This window comes from Puntigrus tetrazona, chromosome 2 (assembly GCF_018831695.1).
Source record: "Puntigrus tetrazona isolate hp1 chromosome 2, ASM1883169v1, whole genome shotgun sequence".
Taxonomy (NCBI): Eukaryota; Metazoa; Chordata; class Actinopteri; order Cypriniformes; family Cyprinidae; genus Puntigrus; species Puntigrus tetrazona.
Genome location: NC_056700.1, coordinates 7351956 through 7368983, shown reverse-complemented (window position 1 = coordinate 7368983; position 17028 = coordinate 7351956). Strand labels below are relative to the sequence as shown.

Sequence of the window (17028 nt, the reverse complement as noted above, 5' to 3'; positions counted from 1 at the left end):
GCTTGGGGGAGGAGTGGCAAGCAAGATTAGATATGAATTCCTAATATGATTGCTAATTACATTTTTGCAACCAAGTCTCTGTGAAGTTTCACTCATAACCTTATTTGCATATTAAAGATAAAGTTTAATTAAATAAAATTACAAAAATAAAAGTCCAAAGCTAACTTAAATTATTATCTTTCACTTTTGTTTATTATTCTTCCACCTAGGCAAAGGTAAAGGCTGTCCTTACTGTCAGCCTGGATTCTGTTGTCCACCTCTCCTGAGCATCATAACTCAGCCAGCTGTCCTTTTGCCAATGAATGTAAATTAAAGAAAAGCTTGCATGTACTGAACAGAGTTTAATGATGCGGGACAGTGACCCATTCCTGGAAATTTCCTCCTCAGCTTACGTAAAAGAGCACTTCTTGTTTACGCAAATACACCAACCCATGACTGATATTTTATACTGGAAAATGTAATTACCCACCACTAAATCAAAAGACGCTTGTTTTTTACTGCATCTTGACAGTAAATGCTAGCCTGTGTGAAAATGACCTAGATTAAGCAATCTTAATTGTAAATCACTATTTTATTGATTAATAATAATAAGACAATATATAGGAGACATGAGAACTGTTTCTGGATAGGCATATTTATTTAGATTTATGTATGCTATGGGGAGAGTAGTTGCAGAAAATTATTATTCAGAAAATGTAACAATTAACTACTATATATATATATATATATATATATATATATATATATATATATATATATATATATATATATATATATATATATATACACACACACACACACACACACACACACACACACACACACACACACACACACACACACATATATGATATTACTGATATTACTTTTTTAGTTTTGTTTGTAAAATATACTCTACCATAAATAATCTAAAAATGTTGGTTGGTAGCCAAAAAGAAAGAAACTTTAATTTGTTAATCGTAAATAAAACACATTTGTTTTTTAAAATCTATATAACTTTGTTTAAAACCAAGCAATTTTAGAAACAAAGAAAGAAAGACGTTTAACAAACTTTAATTTGTTAATCGTGAATAAGAAAAATAGTCCGTTAATTAATGTGTTTAACTGTATTTTAAAAAGAAGAAAAGCAACCAGGAAGAAAGAGACGTAATGAATACCAACGTCGTTTCATTGGTGGAGCGCAAGTAGGCGGTGCTTACTAAAGCGCAGTGATTGGATATTCGTTTAAATGCTTTTGGTCTGATTGGTCTGCAGTTTGTCACTATTGACCAATCTTTGCCAAGCGGAACTATTTGAAATTCGTGGCGTGCGTATCATAATGAATGTACAGCTGGTGTTTTGACTCGCTGTTTAAGCAGTGCAAGAAGAAGGTGAGTTACGCTTCTACGTTAAATAAACATGTATATTTGTGACTTTTAACGTCGATTTCAAACCGCAGTTGGGATCAGTGTCAGTTTTGTGTGAATGTTTAAAAAATATACATTTTGCAAATGATTTAAATGTTTAAACCAAGCCTTCTATAAACTTAGACTCGATAATATTAAATTATATTATGAATCAAGTCATGAGTTGAGTCAATCAAACGCCTTATGCTGTTCTTTTGTGTTGTCTCCAGGTGAAATGTTGGGACACATTGAGCCAGCTGAGCTTCAGTGCACCGTGGCAGTGGAGCGCTTGAATCCTGCAGGTCAAGCCATCAAACGGCAGCTCATCCGCAAAGCCACCGTCACATTAGGGAGGAATGAGTTTCAAGAGATGGTCCTGCGGGTGCACGATAGCAAAGCTCCTCAAAATTTCATGCTGCGGAATTTCCAGCTCTTTACGCGGTTTGCTAAGGACGGTAAATGTACTGTTAAATTCATCCCAGAAAGCACACAGGTTCTGGTATCTGATTGCCCGCCGGATCGTTTGAAGATGTTTCTGAAAACCCTCAGCATCAAACATCAGGCATCCCAAGGCACGAAGCCTATGAGTGATAGGGATAAATTACGAGCTGGCCTTCCTAGAGCGTTTGAGACCCTCAGTCCTCTCCAGCTTAGAGATGTGCAGAAGGCAAACGAGATGAGAAGTAGAGTAAATGCACCAATCCAACCCAAAGGTCCTTCAGAGAGATCTGTCAATAAGGTCTTGGGCGAAAGGAAGCAAGTAAAAAGACCCAGGCCTGATTGTGACTCTAGTCCGGTATGTTCAATTATATTTTTGTTTTGACGATTCAGAAGCATTATTATTATTATTATTATTATTATTATTATTATTATAGTGCTTTAACCTCCTTAATAAAAACTCTTGACCTGCACTGTGCTCAGTTTTTTTTTTTTTTTTTTTTTAAATCTTTGACAATAAGTGCATATTAATGTCTATTCAAAATATTGGCTGGATTTAGAAACAAATTAATTTTAGTAATCAATCATGTCTTACTATTTTTAAGAAATATTTTAGTTCTGATATTCAAATGTTTATGATAATTTCCTTCAAAGTGAGGGATAAGAAATTATTAATTATTAAGCTTGTGAAAGATTAATGTTCTTCAGTCATGTATTTATGAGAATTATTAACATTGGTTAGCTTTGGTACATTGCATTAAATTGCAATGCTTGTTTAATATTGTGCAAGGGTCGCTGCGAAATAATATAATTATTTGCCTGTTTAGGTTAAAGCACTCCATCCCAATAAGAAGCCCATATTGGTTCTGCCTGTGGCGCAAAAGCTCAGCAAAGAACAAATTGCCGTTCTTAATGCCGTCTTGAGTGGCAAGAATGTGTTTTTCACTGGCAGTGCAGGTAATTGAATTTTTTAAAAATTCATTGATTTATATAGAGCTCTTTTACTTTAAAGCATTTTCAACTTCTCTGTTCGTGATTTTATTTTAGGTACTGGAAAGTCCTTTTTGCTCAAAAGGATTATAGGCTCCCTGCCTCCAAAAAGCACATATGCAACAGCAAGCACAGGTGTTGCGGCTTGTCACATAGGAGGGACCACTCTGCACAGTTTTGCAGGTTAAAAACATTTATATGTCTGATTATGAATTATAGAGCAGTGTTTTTGTTTTGGTACTCTTGATGCATTTTCCTTAATCAGTCAAAAACGCTGCCAATGAATGCAAACTTTTTAAACGTTTTAAACTGTACCTAAGTGCACTAACCACCAAATGCAGGTGATGAGAAAATCCTAATACGAAAGCCTATCACAAGAATCTTTTAAATATGAACATGTATAGAAACTGCTCCATATCATTCACAAACACTAAACGCTGACTGAAACTGCTTAAACCGAAATATGCAATGAACATTAATTTATCAATGTTAGATTTAACATTAAACCCTAATAACAGGTTTTCATTTTTTTTTCCTGTTAAAATCAGTCCTTTTTTACAGTATAGAAAAGCTCTTCCTATACAATTAATTAGGGCTGGGCGATATGGCAAAAAAATTATCACGATAATTTTTTCCTTATCAGTCGATATCGATAATTATCACGATAAATGTCAAATCTTTATATCTAGCGATTTTAAAGGCAGGTTTTTTCTCCTGAATAAAAGAAAACCAGACAATTAATTATTATTTATAGTTTATTGTCAGAACATGACAAATAATTTTCAAACAATGATCAATTGAGGTAGATACAGATTTGAATATTACTAGTTACATCAACATCAATAGAATAATATTATTAATATTAATAGAATATATAAAACGTTTTTATAAAAAAATAAGAACTGTAAAATTATACAACATTTGTAACATGGCTCTGACTGTAAATGTAGAGTTAAAGTGATTAAGTATATTTATCTTCCAACAAAAAATGAGAATAGACAAATCTTTTCAGCATGCCAATCCCTTTGTGCAGCTGATTTAACACATTTTGTAAAATGTTTGAGCTGTCTGACAATATAAATAAAAAAATAATAAACAAAAGAACAATCTTAACCATTTTTCAGCATTTACTGCTCAAGTTTTCAACAGCCAAAGACATTTCCCTACAAGTTACGTGCAAGAAAGACAAGTCTGTCTACAGTCTCAGGTTTTAAAGCTGCTCTATGACAGGTCACAATGTTTCCTCCAGTACTAAAAAGCCTCTCGGAAGGGAGCTGGTAGCAGGGATACACAAGTAACGCCTTGCTAGTTGGCTTACTTTTGGAAATTTTTTGTCATACATCTTCCACCAATCCAGGGTTCTGTTTCACTGTCTGCATCTGGAGCCATGAGGTAGTGCTCCAGCTCCATCTCCACTACCTGCATGTCAGTGAGTCCTGTGTTGCTGGGGATGGCCTCTTAAAAAACTGCCAAGTGACTTCCTCTGCTTCTTGGCAGGAACAGCTGCAGCAGCTCCCCCCTCTGCCTCCATTTCTTCTGTTCTGTATGAAGCCTGTGAAGTGGATGGACCTTGGTCTCCTTCCATATTCAGAATCTCAGAAACTGCTCTTTGTTTGATTCCCTCAATTTTTCTGGCCTGATATATTGAGTCTTGGTGGATCAACCAAGGATGCCATATCAAGCAGTTCATCTGTTATCTCCTCATCATACTTCTCACTGAGATAGTCTATGACTACTGTCTTTATGTCCTTTGTGAGCTGTGTGTCATCATCAGAATGTTTCAGGACCTCTGTTTTGAAGAGGTGCAGCACAGGCTTAAGGTAGGACACACTCACATAAGATTCACCAGACAGTGAATCTGTGAACTCAAGAAGTGGTTTCAAGCCCTCATTTATTGACTCCAAAACGTCAATGTCCTGCCAGGTAGGCACCAAGTGTCTGGTTTTCTTGTCAGCAGTGAGTACCTGACTGATAGCCTTGTGCTGTTCAATCACCCTGGCCACCATCTTTTGACGTGAGCCCCACCTGGTAGGTGATTCTGTCACCATCTTGTGTCTGGGCAGTTTAAGTTCTTCCTGAGCAGTCACAAGGTCTCTTTTCTTTTCCAAGAGAAAGAGAAGGCAGCCACTACTTTTTTACACAGCCCGACAGCCTGTTCCACCCTCTTGTCCTTCCCCGCTTTCTCTGAGGAAGGAATGAAATAGATACTTTGTCTTTTTCAACACAATATTTTTTCAAATGTATCCACAATATGTAAAGAAAAATATATATAATATACTGTAGCAACAATTGAGCAGCACAAGGCCATCAGCACTATATAAATTAGCTTTTATATCAGCATCATTACTACTACTACTCCACATTAAATATTTAGGCTAAATTATGCATTTCAGTTTTAAATATGGCTTCTTTCTTGTAATCATTAACATTTAAGAACACATCAATAATACAACTGGGGCTGCAACTAACAATTATTCTAATAATCGATTAGTCAGTCGATTATTTTTTGTTAATCGATCAATTGGATAAAAACAAAAAAACAATTAAAGCATTAATTTTTTATTCAAACAGAACTAAAATCTTTAGAAAGTGCACTCCAAAAAAAGAATTTAAAGCATCTCAAACAGAAGTTTTAAGCATCTCTTAATTTTCTCATGCCATTTTTTCTTGTCTAGTAATCTTGATTTAAGATTTTTTTTAATATATTTGGACTGGAAACGAGACAAAATTACTAAGTAAAAAAGCTTTTTGCAGTGTAGGAGTGAATTTTTAGGCGAACCGTAATTTTAGAACGTTCACCTTTAATGTTTCCATGGCTACGCGTCATGTTTGTCACGTGACACACGCAGCCACAATAACGCTGTATGACAGATGTATCCCTTTTATTTTATTTTTCCGTTTTAATTCAAAATTTTAACACACAACGCAAGATTCAGCACGTAAATTCATAAGTTAACGTTACTCCCAAAAAGTTACTACTTTTAGTAATCAATTTTAATCGATTTAATCGATTCGTTGTTGCAGCCCTAAATACAATATTGATTTAAAATTCATCATCATTATTATTATTTCTATAACTTTTTGTTATTAGATGGAATACGGAGACTAATGCTTACCAATAGCCAAGTGTAGTCGATGTCCAAAACACTGAAGTCGTGTCCATTTATTGAGCGATGCAGCTTTTTACCATGTTTGCACCACTATCAGTTGTGATACATACTTGTCTGGTTTCACTCAGCCCCAGGAGGTGAGTGCTTCAGTCATTCCTTGGGCAATAACTTCACCTGTATGATCTTCAGGACAATAAGCTGTTTGAAGGCATTTGCTCTGAAGATTCCAGTCTTCGTCTATAAAATGAACTGTAAGGCTCAGATAAGGCTCCGATGTGCGACTGGACCATATATCCGAAGTAGTAGCGAAGAATTGTACATTTTGCAGATGCCGCTCTACCGTCTCCCTACACTCAGTATATAGCCGTGGAAGCGCTGTCTGCGAGAAATGTTTTCGGGTCAAGAACGTGGATAAGATTCTTAAATCCTTCATTTTCGACAAGACTAATGGGAAGCATGTCTTTTGCAATGCAATATGCAACTGCTTTTGTGATGTCTCCATGTCTTTTTTTTTTTCTCATAAGGCACGGCTTTCGAAAATGACGACATGAGACTCTGCTGGGTAGTTGCGCTGATGCTTGTAGATGGTCCACGACGTTTACCAACACTTGTTTGGGTCTGTAATTTCTTTGCATCTTCGTATTCTGAAGGGTGACGTTGTTTTAAATGATGAAAGAGGTTTGTGGTGTTGCCTGTTTTTGATGGCACGAGTCGTCTGCACAGTTTGCAGTGCACGTCGCTCTGTTTTGTGTCGGATTGCAAAAAAAACAAAATAGCTCCAGACTACTGAAGTTGAGTGACCTTTCTTGTCAACTAAGTCTGTGACCTGCGAGCTAGTCGTGGACGGTGCATTTTCTTCACTGTCGCTCATTTTTCTTACTCCTCCAACACGTGCAACTGACACTGTATGGCTGTATAGTACTAACACTGCGTGTGGCATCCAGAAGCGCAGGCTGCAAAATGCGTGCGCAGCGTTACGTATAGTGCGTAAACATTATCGAGCGCTTATCGAACTGTCATTATCGTGTTATCGAGAAAATTTATATCGTGAAAATTATCGTTATCGAATTATCGCCCAGCCCTACAATTAATGATGTTTTTATGAAGCGGGTATTGGTCATTCATCCTAAACTAAGTAGTAATCATGGATGCCAGGTTCATTTCACTGTGTACACACTGCAGCATAGAGTCACTTTCTTGAAGTATCATCATGACTGACACAATTCTCATATCTATAAAAAGTGCTCTTGCGTACAAGTTATTTTTAGTTTTTCTTGTTATCAGGTATCGGTTCTGGCTCTGCTCCCCTTGAACAATGTGTTGAGCTTGCGCAGCGTCCTGGAGTGCTGCAGCACTGGACGTCTTGCAAACACCTTGTTATAGATGAGATTTCAATGGTGGAAGCAGAGTTCTTTGACAAACTGGAAGCTGTAGCCAGGTGAACACACACACAAAACGGTTCATGATAACAATTTATTCCAGTGCACTTCATTTTCCACATGGGTAAAATTCAATTTAACATCAATTAATGCAATGATAAGGGTTATTTTTGTTGTTTTAACAGTTCAGTAATTTTATTTAACATGATTAGTCGCGTCTGATTTTATCACTCTAAATTTTCTTCTGGTAAACGGCAGAAGGCAGATTAATATTTGAATGTGTTTTGGATCAGAATAGCAATTGAATACATTCAGTTCTCAAAATTAATACTAGGCCAGAGTTGCATTATTAAACAAGTATCATCTGTATGGCTGGTGGGGTTTTTTTTTAATATAGATCCATCAGAAGATCCACTGAGCCGTTTGGAGGGATTCAACTGATAGTGTGTGGAGATTTTCTTCAACTTCCACCTGTAGCAAAAGGAAAGGACAAGGCACACTTTTGTTTTCAGGTACTGCTTTCCTCATTCACACCAAGAATAAGTGTTTGTTTCAACAGCAGCGAATGATCATTTAGTTTGTTATAAGCATATGCTGCAGTTACTATATAGCTGCCACTTCAGATGCTGGCACTCTTTGGCTCTCAATGTCTTTTATTGTTCATCATCTTCTAAAGCCGATGATATTGTTCCTCTGTGTCAGCGTAATAGTTTCTTTTCTTATAGAATTATAATTAGTTAACTTCATTGATTAAGCTTTTAGGCATCATTACTTGTCCGCTTCAGCCTTGATATGTGTTTGCTCTAAAAGGAAAGTTCAATTTAAAAAAAAAAAATTAAAACTCTACATATACATACTGAACTTTGTCCCATTTGTGGCTAGCTATTGACATTTCATAAATCATAAAAAGAATCCATTTGAATTGAATGTTTTATGAATCTTTGCCTTTATGAAACTTCCTAAAGCAAGTTTTGGTGAAACCGACTTTAAATGGTGGAACTTTTTGAGGCGTTTGCAATGTAAGTCAAGAACCTTTTTGTTTTTAAAATGACTTCAAATTCAGCGAAATAGAACATGCCAGTTTTGTTCATTTCTTTGTGTATTATTACAGTTTTGAGTTTCCCCTGTCGACGTTTTTAGGAATAAGATAAGTGCATTTTTGCCTGCAGTCGAGAAGCTGGCGGAAGTGTATCCATATGAACATGGAGCTGACGGAGGTGCGCAGGCAAACAGACAAGGCCTTCATCTCTCTCCTCCAGGCTGTGAGAGTGGGCAGGTACTTCTCATTACATCCACAGTTCAGTGCAGTGAGTCACTGGCTCTTAGTGTTATTGGGATAAAGTCTGTGTGGTTCAGGGTCTTCTTTTCTCCCACAGCCTAAGGTGATTCTTGTAGGAGGGAATTGAATTGCAGTGGGCAACTTTCGAGTTCCATCTTGTAATCAATTAAGCTGTCAGTTAATCATCTGATCCACTTGATTGGTCCCATTCTGTAGAGTCACAGAGGACGTTACTGCACAGCTACTGAGAAGCGCCTATCATAGCATCGAGAGGGATGGTATCCTAGCAACCAGGCTGTGCACACACAAGGATGATGTGGAGCTCACTAATGAGAATAAACTCAAACAGTTGCCAGGTTAGTCATATATAAATATAATTTGAAGCTGAAGATGTTTTTTTTTTTTTTTTTTTTTTTTTGGTTGAATCAGCTGGTAGTCGTTCTGGTACTGCTGTGAAGTGAATAGAAGTGAGATTTCAGAAATAGAAATATTAGAAATCTGCAACCAAAGTGACGACAAAACACTAGAAACAATTACAATAGGAGAAGTACATTTTATTTAGATTTTTTTTTTTTTTTCACAAAAGATGTCCAAACAAACGTAAATTTACGTTTTGCTTTACGTGGTCTCTTATGTGTTTCTCTTGCAGGGGTCATGCGAGTGTTCGAGGCCGTGGATAGTGACCCTCTGCTGTATCAAACAATTGATGCACAGAGTCCAGTGAGTCGGCTGTTACAGCTCAAAGTGGGAGCTCAGGTAGGTGTTACCCAACACCCTCACAGGCAAACATTTTTACTCTTGATTTGTAGTTTCAAATGTTTTAAGAAACTTCTATTTCAGGTCATGCTCACTAAAAACCTGGATGTCCAGAGAGGTCTAGTGAATGGGGCCAGAGGAGTAGTGGTTGACTTTCAGCCAGGCAATCAAGGTATTAGTGACTGTAAAATGGTGACTGCCGCTTTTCCTAACGCATCTTATTAATTTGTCACTTTTGCACTATCTTCATAATAATAAGTAAATAAATAGGTCCTAAAATACAACCTGGACATATTATTTTCTTTTAGCACAAAAGCATGACTTCATGATATTAGCTAAACATCACTTGTTAATTTCTATATCTGGCTGGTTCTGGAACACTAGTATATTTCAGAGGGTATGTAATAAACATTGTGTGAGATGTTGTGACACTCATAATTCGTGACCACCCCTCCTCTTTCAGGTCTCCCTCGGGTGCGGTTTCTTTGCGGGGCTGTTGAAGTACTAAAGAGAGAGCGTTGGATGTTTAAAGCGTCAGGGGGGCTGTACCTGAGCCGACAACAGCTGCCACTCAAGCTGGCCTGGGCCATTTCAATCCACAAGAGTCAGGTGAGCTCTGCTGTCATGTCCCACCGGGAGTCAAACCTGTATCAACTGATCGCATGGAATGAAATCTTATTTTACACAATTGTGCTGTTGATCTCATACTGCTTTGAGCCCCAGAGTAAATTATCACGTGATATAACTGAAAATGCTATTAAAATGAAATGACTTGGCTCAGGGAAAGGTGTTTTTATGTCTTCGTGAGCAGATGCTCAGGGCTATGGCTCTGGTTTGTTTTGTTTCTTTAACTAGGGATACGTTTAGCCATCTTTTCTTACTATGTGCCTTCTGCACTGAACTGTTATTGCTGTCTGGCAAAACCTTGCATGTGTCCCTATGCAGAGGAAAATATTAAATCGATTCCTCATAACCATATGGGTTTAACACTCTCCAGTGTTACATCCCAACAATGACTTGATTTGGTTTTAGTACTATAATTATAGGGAGGAGAATAACACACTAATTTCGGCAACTATAATAATTTGACAAGCTTACTCACTTCTGCCGTTTCATAATATTGTAAAATGTATTTTAGAACCGTTTTAATGGCTTATCTTTTGAACTACAGGTTTGTTTGGGTGTTTTGTTTAGTCACCCAATATTTCTTTTAGTACTAAGTGCTAAATTACATACTCCCTATAGTATAGTGCCCTCCTGGCGGGCCACTGTCCTGCAACCCCAATTAAACGCCTGGCTAATCAATGTCTTACTAGGTTTACTAGAAACTTCCAGGCAGGTAGTGCAAGATACTGGCCTTCTAGTACCTTTTTTTTGACACCCCTGCTTCAATAGCGTCATGGCTTGAATTAACAATTTGCCAGCTTGACCAACCTGCCTATTTGTTTTGTGTCATGGTTGTATAATCCAATACTATATGATAATATCCAATGATGGCGGGTATCTTGATTCGTGTTTAGGGCATGACTCTGGATTGTGTGGAGATCTCTTTGGCACGTGTGTTTGAGAGCGGCCAGGCCTATGTTGCTTTGTCACGTGCCCGGAGTCTGGAAGGACTACGTGTTATGGACTTTGATCCGCGAGTAGTGCAGGCCAACCACGACGTGCTGCTCTTTTATAAGAGACTGAGAAAAGAGAAGCTCCTCATGCAGGTCAGTTCACCCTTCCTCGGTTGAATACCCTTTTCTGTGTTTAGACCAGACTGGCTCAATTTAAAAGATATAAATCTAAATCATTTTAGATTGGCTAATAAAAGTCCCCCAGGAAGCTCAAATTACTGGATGATTTTTTACAGTGGTTGTCAGAATTGAAATGGCCTAATTTGAACACGGCATCATTTGAATTTTATGTCGGAAGTTTCTTGCAGGTCTCTGATTTGTAATATCACTTTCTTCCCCCAGTCCTCAATGAATGACTTTGTTGGACAGAGCAATAAGGAGAATTCCCGTTGGTGAGGTGGTGATGTGAAGCTCTCATCTTCATATGCACTGTGTGCATGAATGCATCAGGAACATGAGTCATTGTAATTCAGTTTGCACTTTTTGAGTAAATTATTCTACCCTGCATTCCAGCTGAGCGATTATTTATTTTTTTATGAATATTGCCTAAACCCTGCTTTATGTAACCATGTATTTCTTTTTAATAAAATTTCTGCTTTTTATACATGTCTAAAGTGTCAGGTTGGCATGCATTGTATTTTGCTTGTGGCAGTGGACTCACTCTCACTCACACTCTTAATGAATCAGTGTCTTGTGTAAGTTTAGAAATACTAATATTTTAGTAGTTTTTTCAGCAACTGTTGCTACAGTCATTTGCAACTAATTATGAATTGAGAAAATCATGTAATTAAGATTTAAAAAGTCTAAATTTCTACTGTCAAAATTCTATTATTAACTTCTGTTACCTCATATGAGCATCACTAAACATGAATTACAGTTAAGCAAACATACAATGTTCATTTAAACACCTTTTAATAACATTTAATTTAAAAAATATATTTAAATTTTCATTATTTGCATTTAAGCTTGTGTATTCAGACAATATATTACACAGCTAATGCCTATATCAAAACAGAAAGAAGAATAATCTATTTGGAGAGAAAATACAACTTTGCTACCTCAACATGCTTTCTCGGATAAAAATGTAATGTACGTTTTAAGTTTAAATAAAATTGTAATGAGTAAAAAAAAAAATTTCTTCAGAAATCTAATCTATTAAAATTAGTAGTCTTGAATAAAGTCGAAATTACCCCGAAATAATACTTGAGTAATATTACTCAAGTATTTTACACCTCTGCAAGTAAGAGACAAAACACGCAAATTACATGATACTATTAAAAAAAAAAAAAAAAAAAACATTACTAATACACTATTTTGGGTACCACAATGTCATTATTGAGTCTTAATGATTTATATAACCATTTTAATGTTTTAACCGTTATACAACACAGTATTGAACAGAACCATCTGTTCTTTATTAAGCAAGAGGTCCTTAATATAACAAGTATATAATTCTAGGATTTCTAATATGGCAAAGGTTTGACTTATGAGTATTACATACGAACGTTATTGGATATTTCAATCAACGTCAGTATGAGCTCATTAATTCCCATGAGTTAAACCTTCACTGACAACCTTTCTGGAACGTTCTTACATTATAATAGCTTTATAAAGACCCGCATTACATAGTTGGTAACAATTTGCTGATTTTTTTGTTTTCTTTTTATCTATTTTGTCATATGTACGAGAATTGTATGTATTAATGTTATGAAACCGAGCTAATAATTGAAACCAGTTTAAGAATTCAAGAATGGGCATAGGTCATTTCTGTGGGAAATTAAATAAAATACCTTTATTATCCTATTATAGAAGATAAATATAAATATGAAAGTGGAACCAATGAGCACAATAACAGCGGACGCTTTTTGATGATACACAAACATGGCAGCGTACGTATGCACGAGATTTTGTATAAGCAAATCTAGAGACTCGATTAGATTTTTTCAGCGACGCTACCGAGTTAAAACCAAATGGGTAAGTACTTAGTTTCATTTCGGTTTCATTCATTTTTAACATAAAAACAAAGTGCCACAAATACATAAGATAATACCGCATTCCTCTGTATTAGGCAGCAACAAGGCCCAAGTTTCCAGCTACTGAACTTGCTCTGCACAACTTTGACACAAGCTACAGTATACTGTTAAGGGAACAATGGCCCTCTGTTAGAGTTGCCATGCTGTGTGAACAAAAGTATGGAGCGCTGATAAACGGTTTCTCTTCAGCACCCAATGTAATAACCGAATTAGAAGCTCAAGGATGTGAAGACTTCATCACTATTGACTGCACCAGAAATGAAGTCCATCAGTCTTCATTGGACTCCACAAACTCACACAGGGATTCAGTGGAGATGGAACCAGCTGCTCTTCAACCCAGTATAAGTTCTGATATAAAATGTCTTGTTTTTCCCAAAGGAGACATATCTAGATTTAAGCCAGCTGGGTGAGGATTATTAAAAATTCTCATTTGCTTTGGTGTGTCCTAAATTATGTTTAATATATGTGTCTTGTTAACTTAGACCTGACAGCAGTGGCATATTGGGATATTATCTTCTGGATGCTGCCTCAGTGCTGCCCGTTTTAGCGTTGGACGTCCAGGCAGGACACACAGTATTGGATCTATGTGCAGCTCCAGGAGGGAAGACTCTCGCTCTCCTGCAGACACATTCAGTCAGTATGTGAACTATCATATTGCCAACACTCAAAAAGGTTTGAATGCAGGAGATGCAGATGAGACATGGCGTGTTTCTTTTTCAGGTTGTCTGTGGGCGAACGACTTGTCAGGTTCCCGCACAGCGCGATTACGCAGAACTCTTCAGAGCTACCTGCCTAAAGAGTTCCTAGACGAAAACAAAATCCACGTTACTTCCATGGATGGTCGGCAGTTAGGCATGACAGAGGAGAAAAGCTTTGACAGAGTTAGTATTGGGCAAAATGTCTGCAAAAGAATGGCATGTTTTGTGACGTAAAAGACAATTCCATGTTATACTAACACACAGATGTCAGGATGTGAATTGAATCGCAATATTATTACAATAAGTCAACAAAAAAGACTGAACAAGAGATGCAGTTATATACAGTATTGTGTAGTTTAATTTTAAAAATAAAACAAAATGACGGGTGAAGTAAAATATAGTTAGTCCTTTTAATTTTATTACCTCCTTTTTGATATAGTGCACTCAACTGCCTTACACTATATAGGCATTAAAGAACCAGTTAGCGATTTTAATCACAGCAAATATAAGTCATCTAAGACTGAAGTAAACAATGTGACAACAGATTTCTATTTAAAATAGTCAAATTTCTTCCAAATGAACATTAGAGTGATTTCTAAAGGATCAGAAGAGTAGTAACTGCTGAAAATTTGACTTTGTCATCACATGAATAATACAACATTTATTTTAAGTTGTAAAAATATTCCCAATATTATGTTTTTACTGCATTTTTGATCGAATAAAATGTGATGTTATGTCACTAACACTTTAAAAATATCTAACATCTCTTAATTTTATGGTTACAGCATCTTTCTCTGCCAAGCATATGATAGCAGTACAAATTTGGGTGTTGTTACCTTCAGTTCATCTTTTCACAGGTGCTTGTAGATGTCCCTTGCACTACAGACAGACACTCTGCAATGGTGGAAGAGAATAATATATTCAAGAGGTCCAGGACCAAAGAGAGACAGAAGCTTCCCCTCTTGCAAACACAGCTGCTTCTGTAAGTAATTGTTTTAGCAAATCTGTGCACTGTTTATTAACCAAAAATCTGCACTGATCAAGAATCAAGGAAAACCGTTTATAGCAGTTATAAATAAAGACATCAGTGGATTTTGGTGTGAGGGGACAACATGGGAAGGACTATGTCACTGGAGGATGCAGAATTATGGATTATGGCCAGTTCAAGTTTAAAGTTGAACATTTGAAATTGAATTTATTTATTAGGATTAACCCCTTGAAAGGTACCGTCTCGTATTTGAGGGGGTCTCACAATGTAACACGATCACAGCATAGCAACAAAAAACAACAAACAAAGAAAAAAAAACACCACAAATTAACATTACATCCATAAACAACACCAAACGACAAAACATAAGCATTAACTAAAGAAAGAGGAAAAAAACATTAAAATAACTAGTAACACATAAAAAACTATATATGATACAAAATATAATGATCAGTGTATCCAATCATAATATCAATACATATCAATACCATCTTTAAAAATACCACACATGCGCAATCCAAAGTAAAGTATGAAATTACAGTTTGCTTAAAAATTTGCTTAAACAGTCTATTAAACAAAAAAGACCTTTTACCAATATTTTTTTTTTTGACATAAGGAACAAAAAAATTACTAATTCATCTAATGTCTAATTCATGATTTAAAGAAAAAGGTAAAAGATATTGTTGCAAATAACAAGGATATATAAAAGTAATACATTTGAATAAAACAATTAAATTAGCGAATATGTCATATTGTTGGCAAAGATGGCCACTGGAGCGCATCATACATTGTACAATGATTAGTATAAAAAGAACACCCCAAAACAAATCTACAAAGTATATGTTTTCCAAAAATCGAATCCCGTAAAATATTAAAATCATACTGAAGAGACTTGAATTTTTAAAATATCAGAATCCGATACATACATAACTATGCCATCAGCATGAACACTACACCTGTTGAAAATTAAAGGTAAATCATTTACATAAATAGAGAAAAGAAGTCCTAGTATTGAACCTTGGGGCACACTTCTTTGTTGAACCAAAAAAATTATTTAATAATACACATTGTTTTCTCTTATGCAAATATAAATTAAACCACATAATTGCGTTTTCATACAGACCAATAGCACAAAGCTTATCTAAAAGTGAATATTAATCAACTAAATCAAAAGCTTATCAAGAAAAATAACACCTGTGGCTTTAGCTTCAACAGCAGCTGCAAACACATCGTTAGTAAACTTAAGTAATGCAGTAGTTGTTGAATAATCAGACATAAAACCAGATTGACAAGGTGATCAAATATTATTGCTACTTAAATTATTTAAAAGTTGACGGTATATAATTTTTGAAAAAACTAGCAATAGAAGATGGATATAGGTTTCCCTTGTAAAAGGAAGTAATACATGCATACATGTGGATAAAGGCATTTCTCAACAGTGGATTTATTACCGTACAAATATTATTTTTGCGGGGTCAACTGTTACTTTTAAAAATGTCTCAATCATATTATTAATTCACTGTGTTTTGTTTTGTGACGATGTGTGCATGTGTCCATGAAGACTGCGAACTTGACTTCTAAATCAATGCAATGTTTGATATTTGTTCAGGGCAGGGATCCAGGCCACGCGGCAAGGTGGAAACATAGTGTACTCTACTTGTTCTCTGTCCCAGCTGCAGAATGAGTGTGTGGTACAACAGGCCATAAATCTCGCCCAGCAGGAGCTGGGAATCACCGTGCAGGTTCAGGACCTCAGATGGTTTGCGCAACGCTTTTCTGGCACTTTCCACTTTGCACCGCAGTTAAGTGTCGGGGAGTTGGCTTTACCACACTTGTGCGCTAACTTTGGACCAATTTATATGTGTAAATTGGAACGAATGAACTAGGTGGGCAGTCGGATATTAGCCCAACTAACATTATCATACATTTTTTGCTTCGGTAGTGCCCCCTAGTGGCCATGCTTGAGACTTTTTCAGCCTATGATGCTGACATAAATCCACTGAAAATGTATTGTACAGGAAAATCATGCCATTGTTGTTATTTTTATTAAATTGTTAATAAAGTCCAGTGTTGTGCAAAAAGACCAAAACAGTCTTGTTGTTCCAGCTGACTCTATCCTCCTGGCTATAGCATTGAAATTTTTTGCTATGATACAAATGATCTGATTCAGGGGTGGAGCATGCAGCAATTTTAAAAACGTTCTTGAAAACCGATTCCCCCTTTAGTTATTCACGTGATTCCAGGTTTGGTCAGTAGGGGGCGTCCACATACCATTATAGAACTGACTATTAGCTGAGAAATTTAGAAAAAAAAATGAGAATAACATTGTCTTTCAGCATGTTTAAAACGGCAC

At 36.2% G+C, this 17028-nt stretch overlaps 2 protein-coding genes across 3 annotated transcripts; both read left to right on the top strand.

The window, feature by feature from the left end:
- The first annotated feature begins 1263 nt into the window (after positions 1 to 1263).
- Positions 1264 to 11562, top strand: pif1 (PIF1 5'-to-3' DNA helicase homolog (S. cerevisiae)). The gene is made up of 13 exons (XM_043224218.1): positions 1264 to 1370; positions 1616 to 2181; positions 2651 to 2780; positions 2871 to 2996; positions 7208 to 7361; positions 7700 to 7814; positions 8472 to 8578; positions 8798 to 8937; positions 9231 to 9337; positions 9422 to 9509; positions 9801 to 9946; positions 10858 to 11049; positions 11299 to 11562. The coding sequence occupies exons 2-13, from the start codon at positions 1621 to 1623 to the stop codon at positions 11350 to 11352; spliced, it is 1920 nt and encodes a 639-aa protein (XP_043080153.1). The 5' UTR covers positions 1264 to 1370; positions 1616 to 1620; the 3' UTR covers positions 11353 to 11562.
- A 1254-nt stretch (positions 11563 to 12816) lies between these two features.
- Positions 12817 to 16758, top strand: nsun4 (NOP2/Sun RNA methyltransferase 4). 2 transcript variants are annotated; one of them, XM_043254488.1, is made up of 6 exons: positions 12817 to 12930; positions 13025 to 13395; positions 13481 to 13626; positions 13710 to 13870; positions 14545 to 14669; positions 16285 to 16758. In XM_043254488.1, the coding sequence occupies exons 1-6, from the start codon at positions 12838 to 12840 to the stop codon at positions 16559 to 16561; spliced, it is 1173 nt and encodes a 390-aa protein (XP_043110423.1). In that variant the 5' UTR covers positions 12817 to 12837; the 3' UTR covers positions 16562 to 16758. The 2 variants fall into 2 exon arrangements, with proteins under 2 accessions (XP_043110423.1, XP_043110422.1); XM_043254487.1 differs by having other exon boundaries at positions 13472 to 13626.
- Positions 16759 to 17028: the final 270 nt, after the last annotated feature.

Coding starts and splice junctions, on each gene's coding strand:
- pif1 (XM_043224218.1), top strand. CDS start 1,621: ATGTTGGGACACATTGAGCCAGCTGAGCTTCAGTGCACCGTGGCAGTG. Junction 2,781..2,870: donor GTTTTTCACTGGCAGTGCAG/GTAATTGAATTT, acceptor ATTTTATTTTAG/GTACTGGAAAGTCCTTTTTG. Junction 8,938..9,230: donor TAAACTCAAACAGTTGCCAG/GTTAGTCATATA, acceptor TTTCTCTTGCAG/GGGTCATGCGAGTGTTCGAG.
- nsun4 (XM_043254487.1), top strand. CDS start 12,838: ATGGCAGCGTACGTATGCACGAGATTTTGTATAAGCAAATCTAGAGAC. Junction 13,396..13,471: donor TCTAGATTTAAGCCAGCTGG/GTGAGGATTATT, acceptor TTGTTAACTTAG/ACCTGACAGCAGTGGCATAT. Junction 13,627..13,709: donor CCTGCAGACACATTCAGTCA/GTATGTGAACTA, acceptor TTTCTTTTTCAG/GTTGTCTGTGGGCGAACGAC.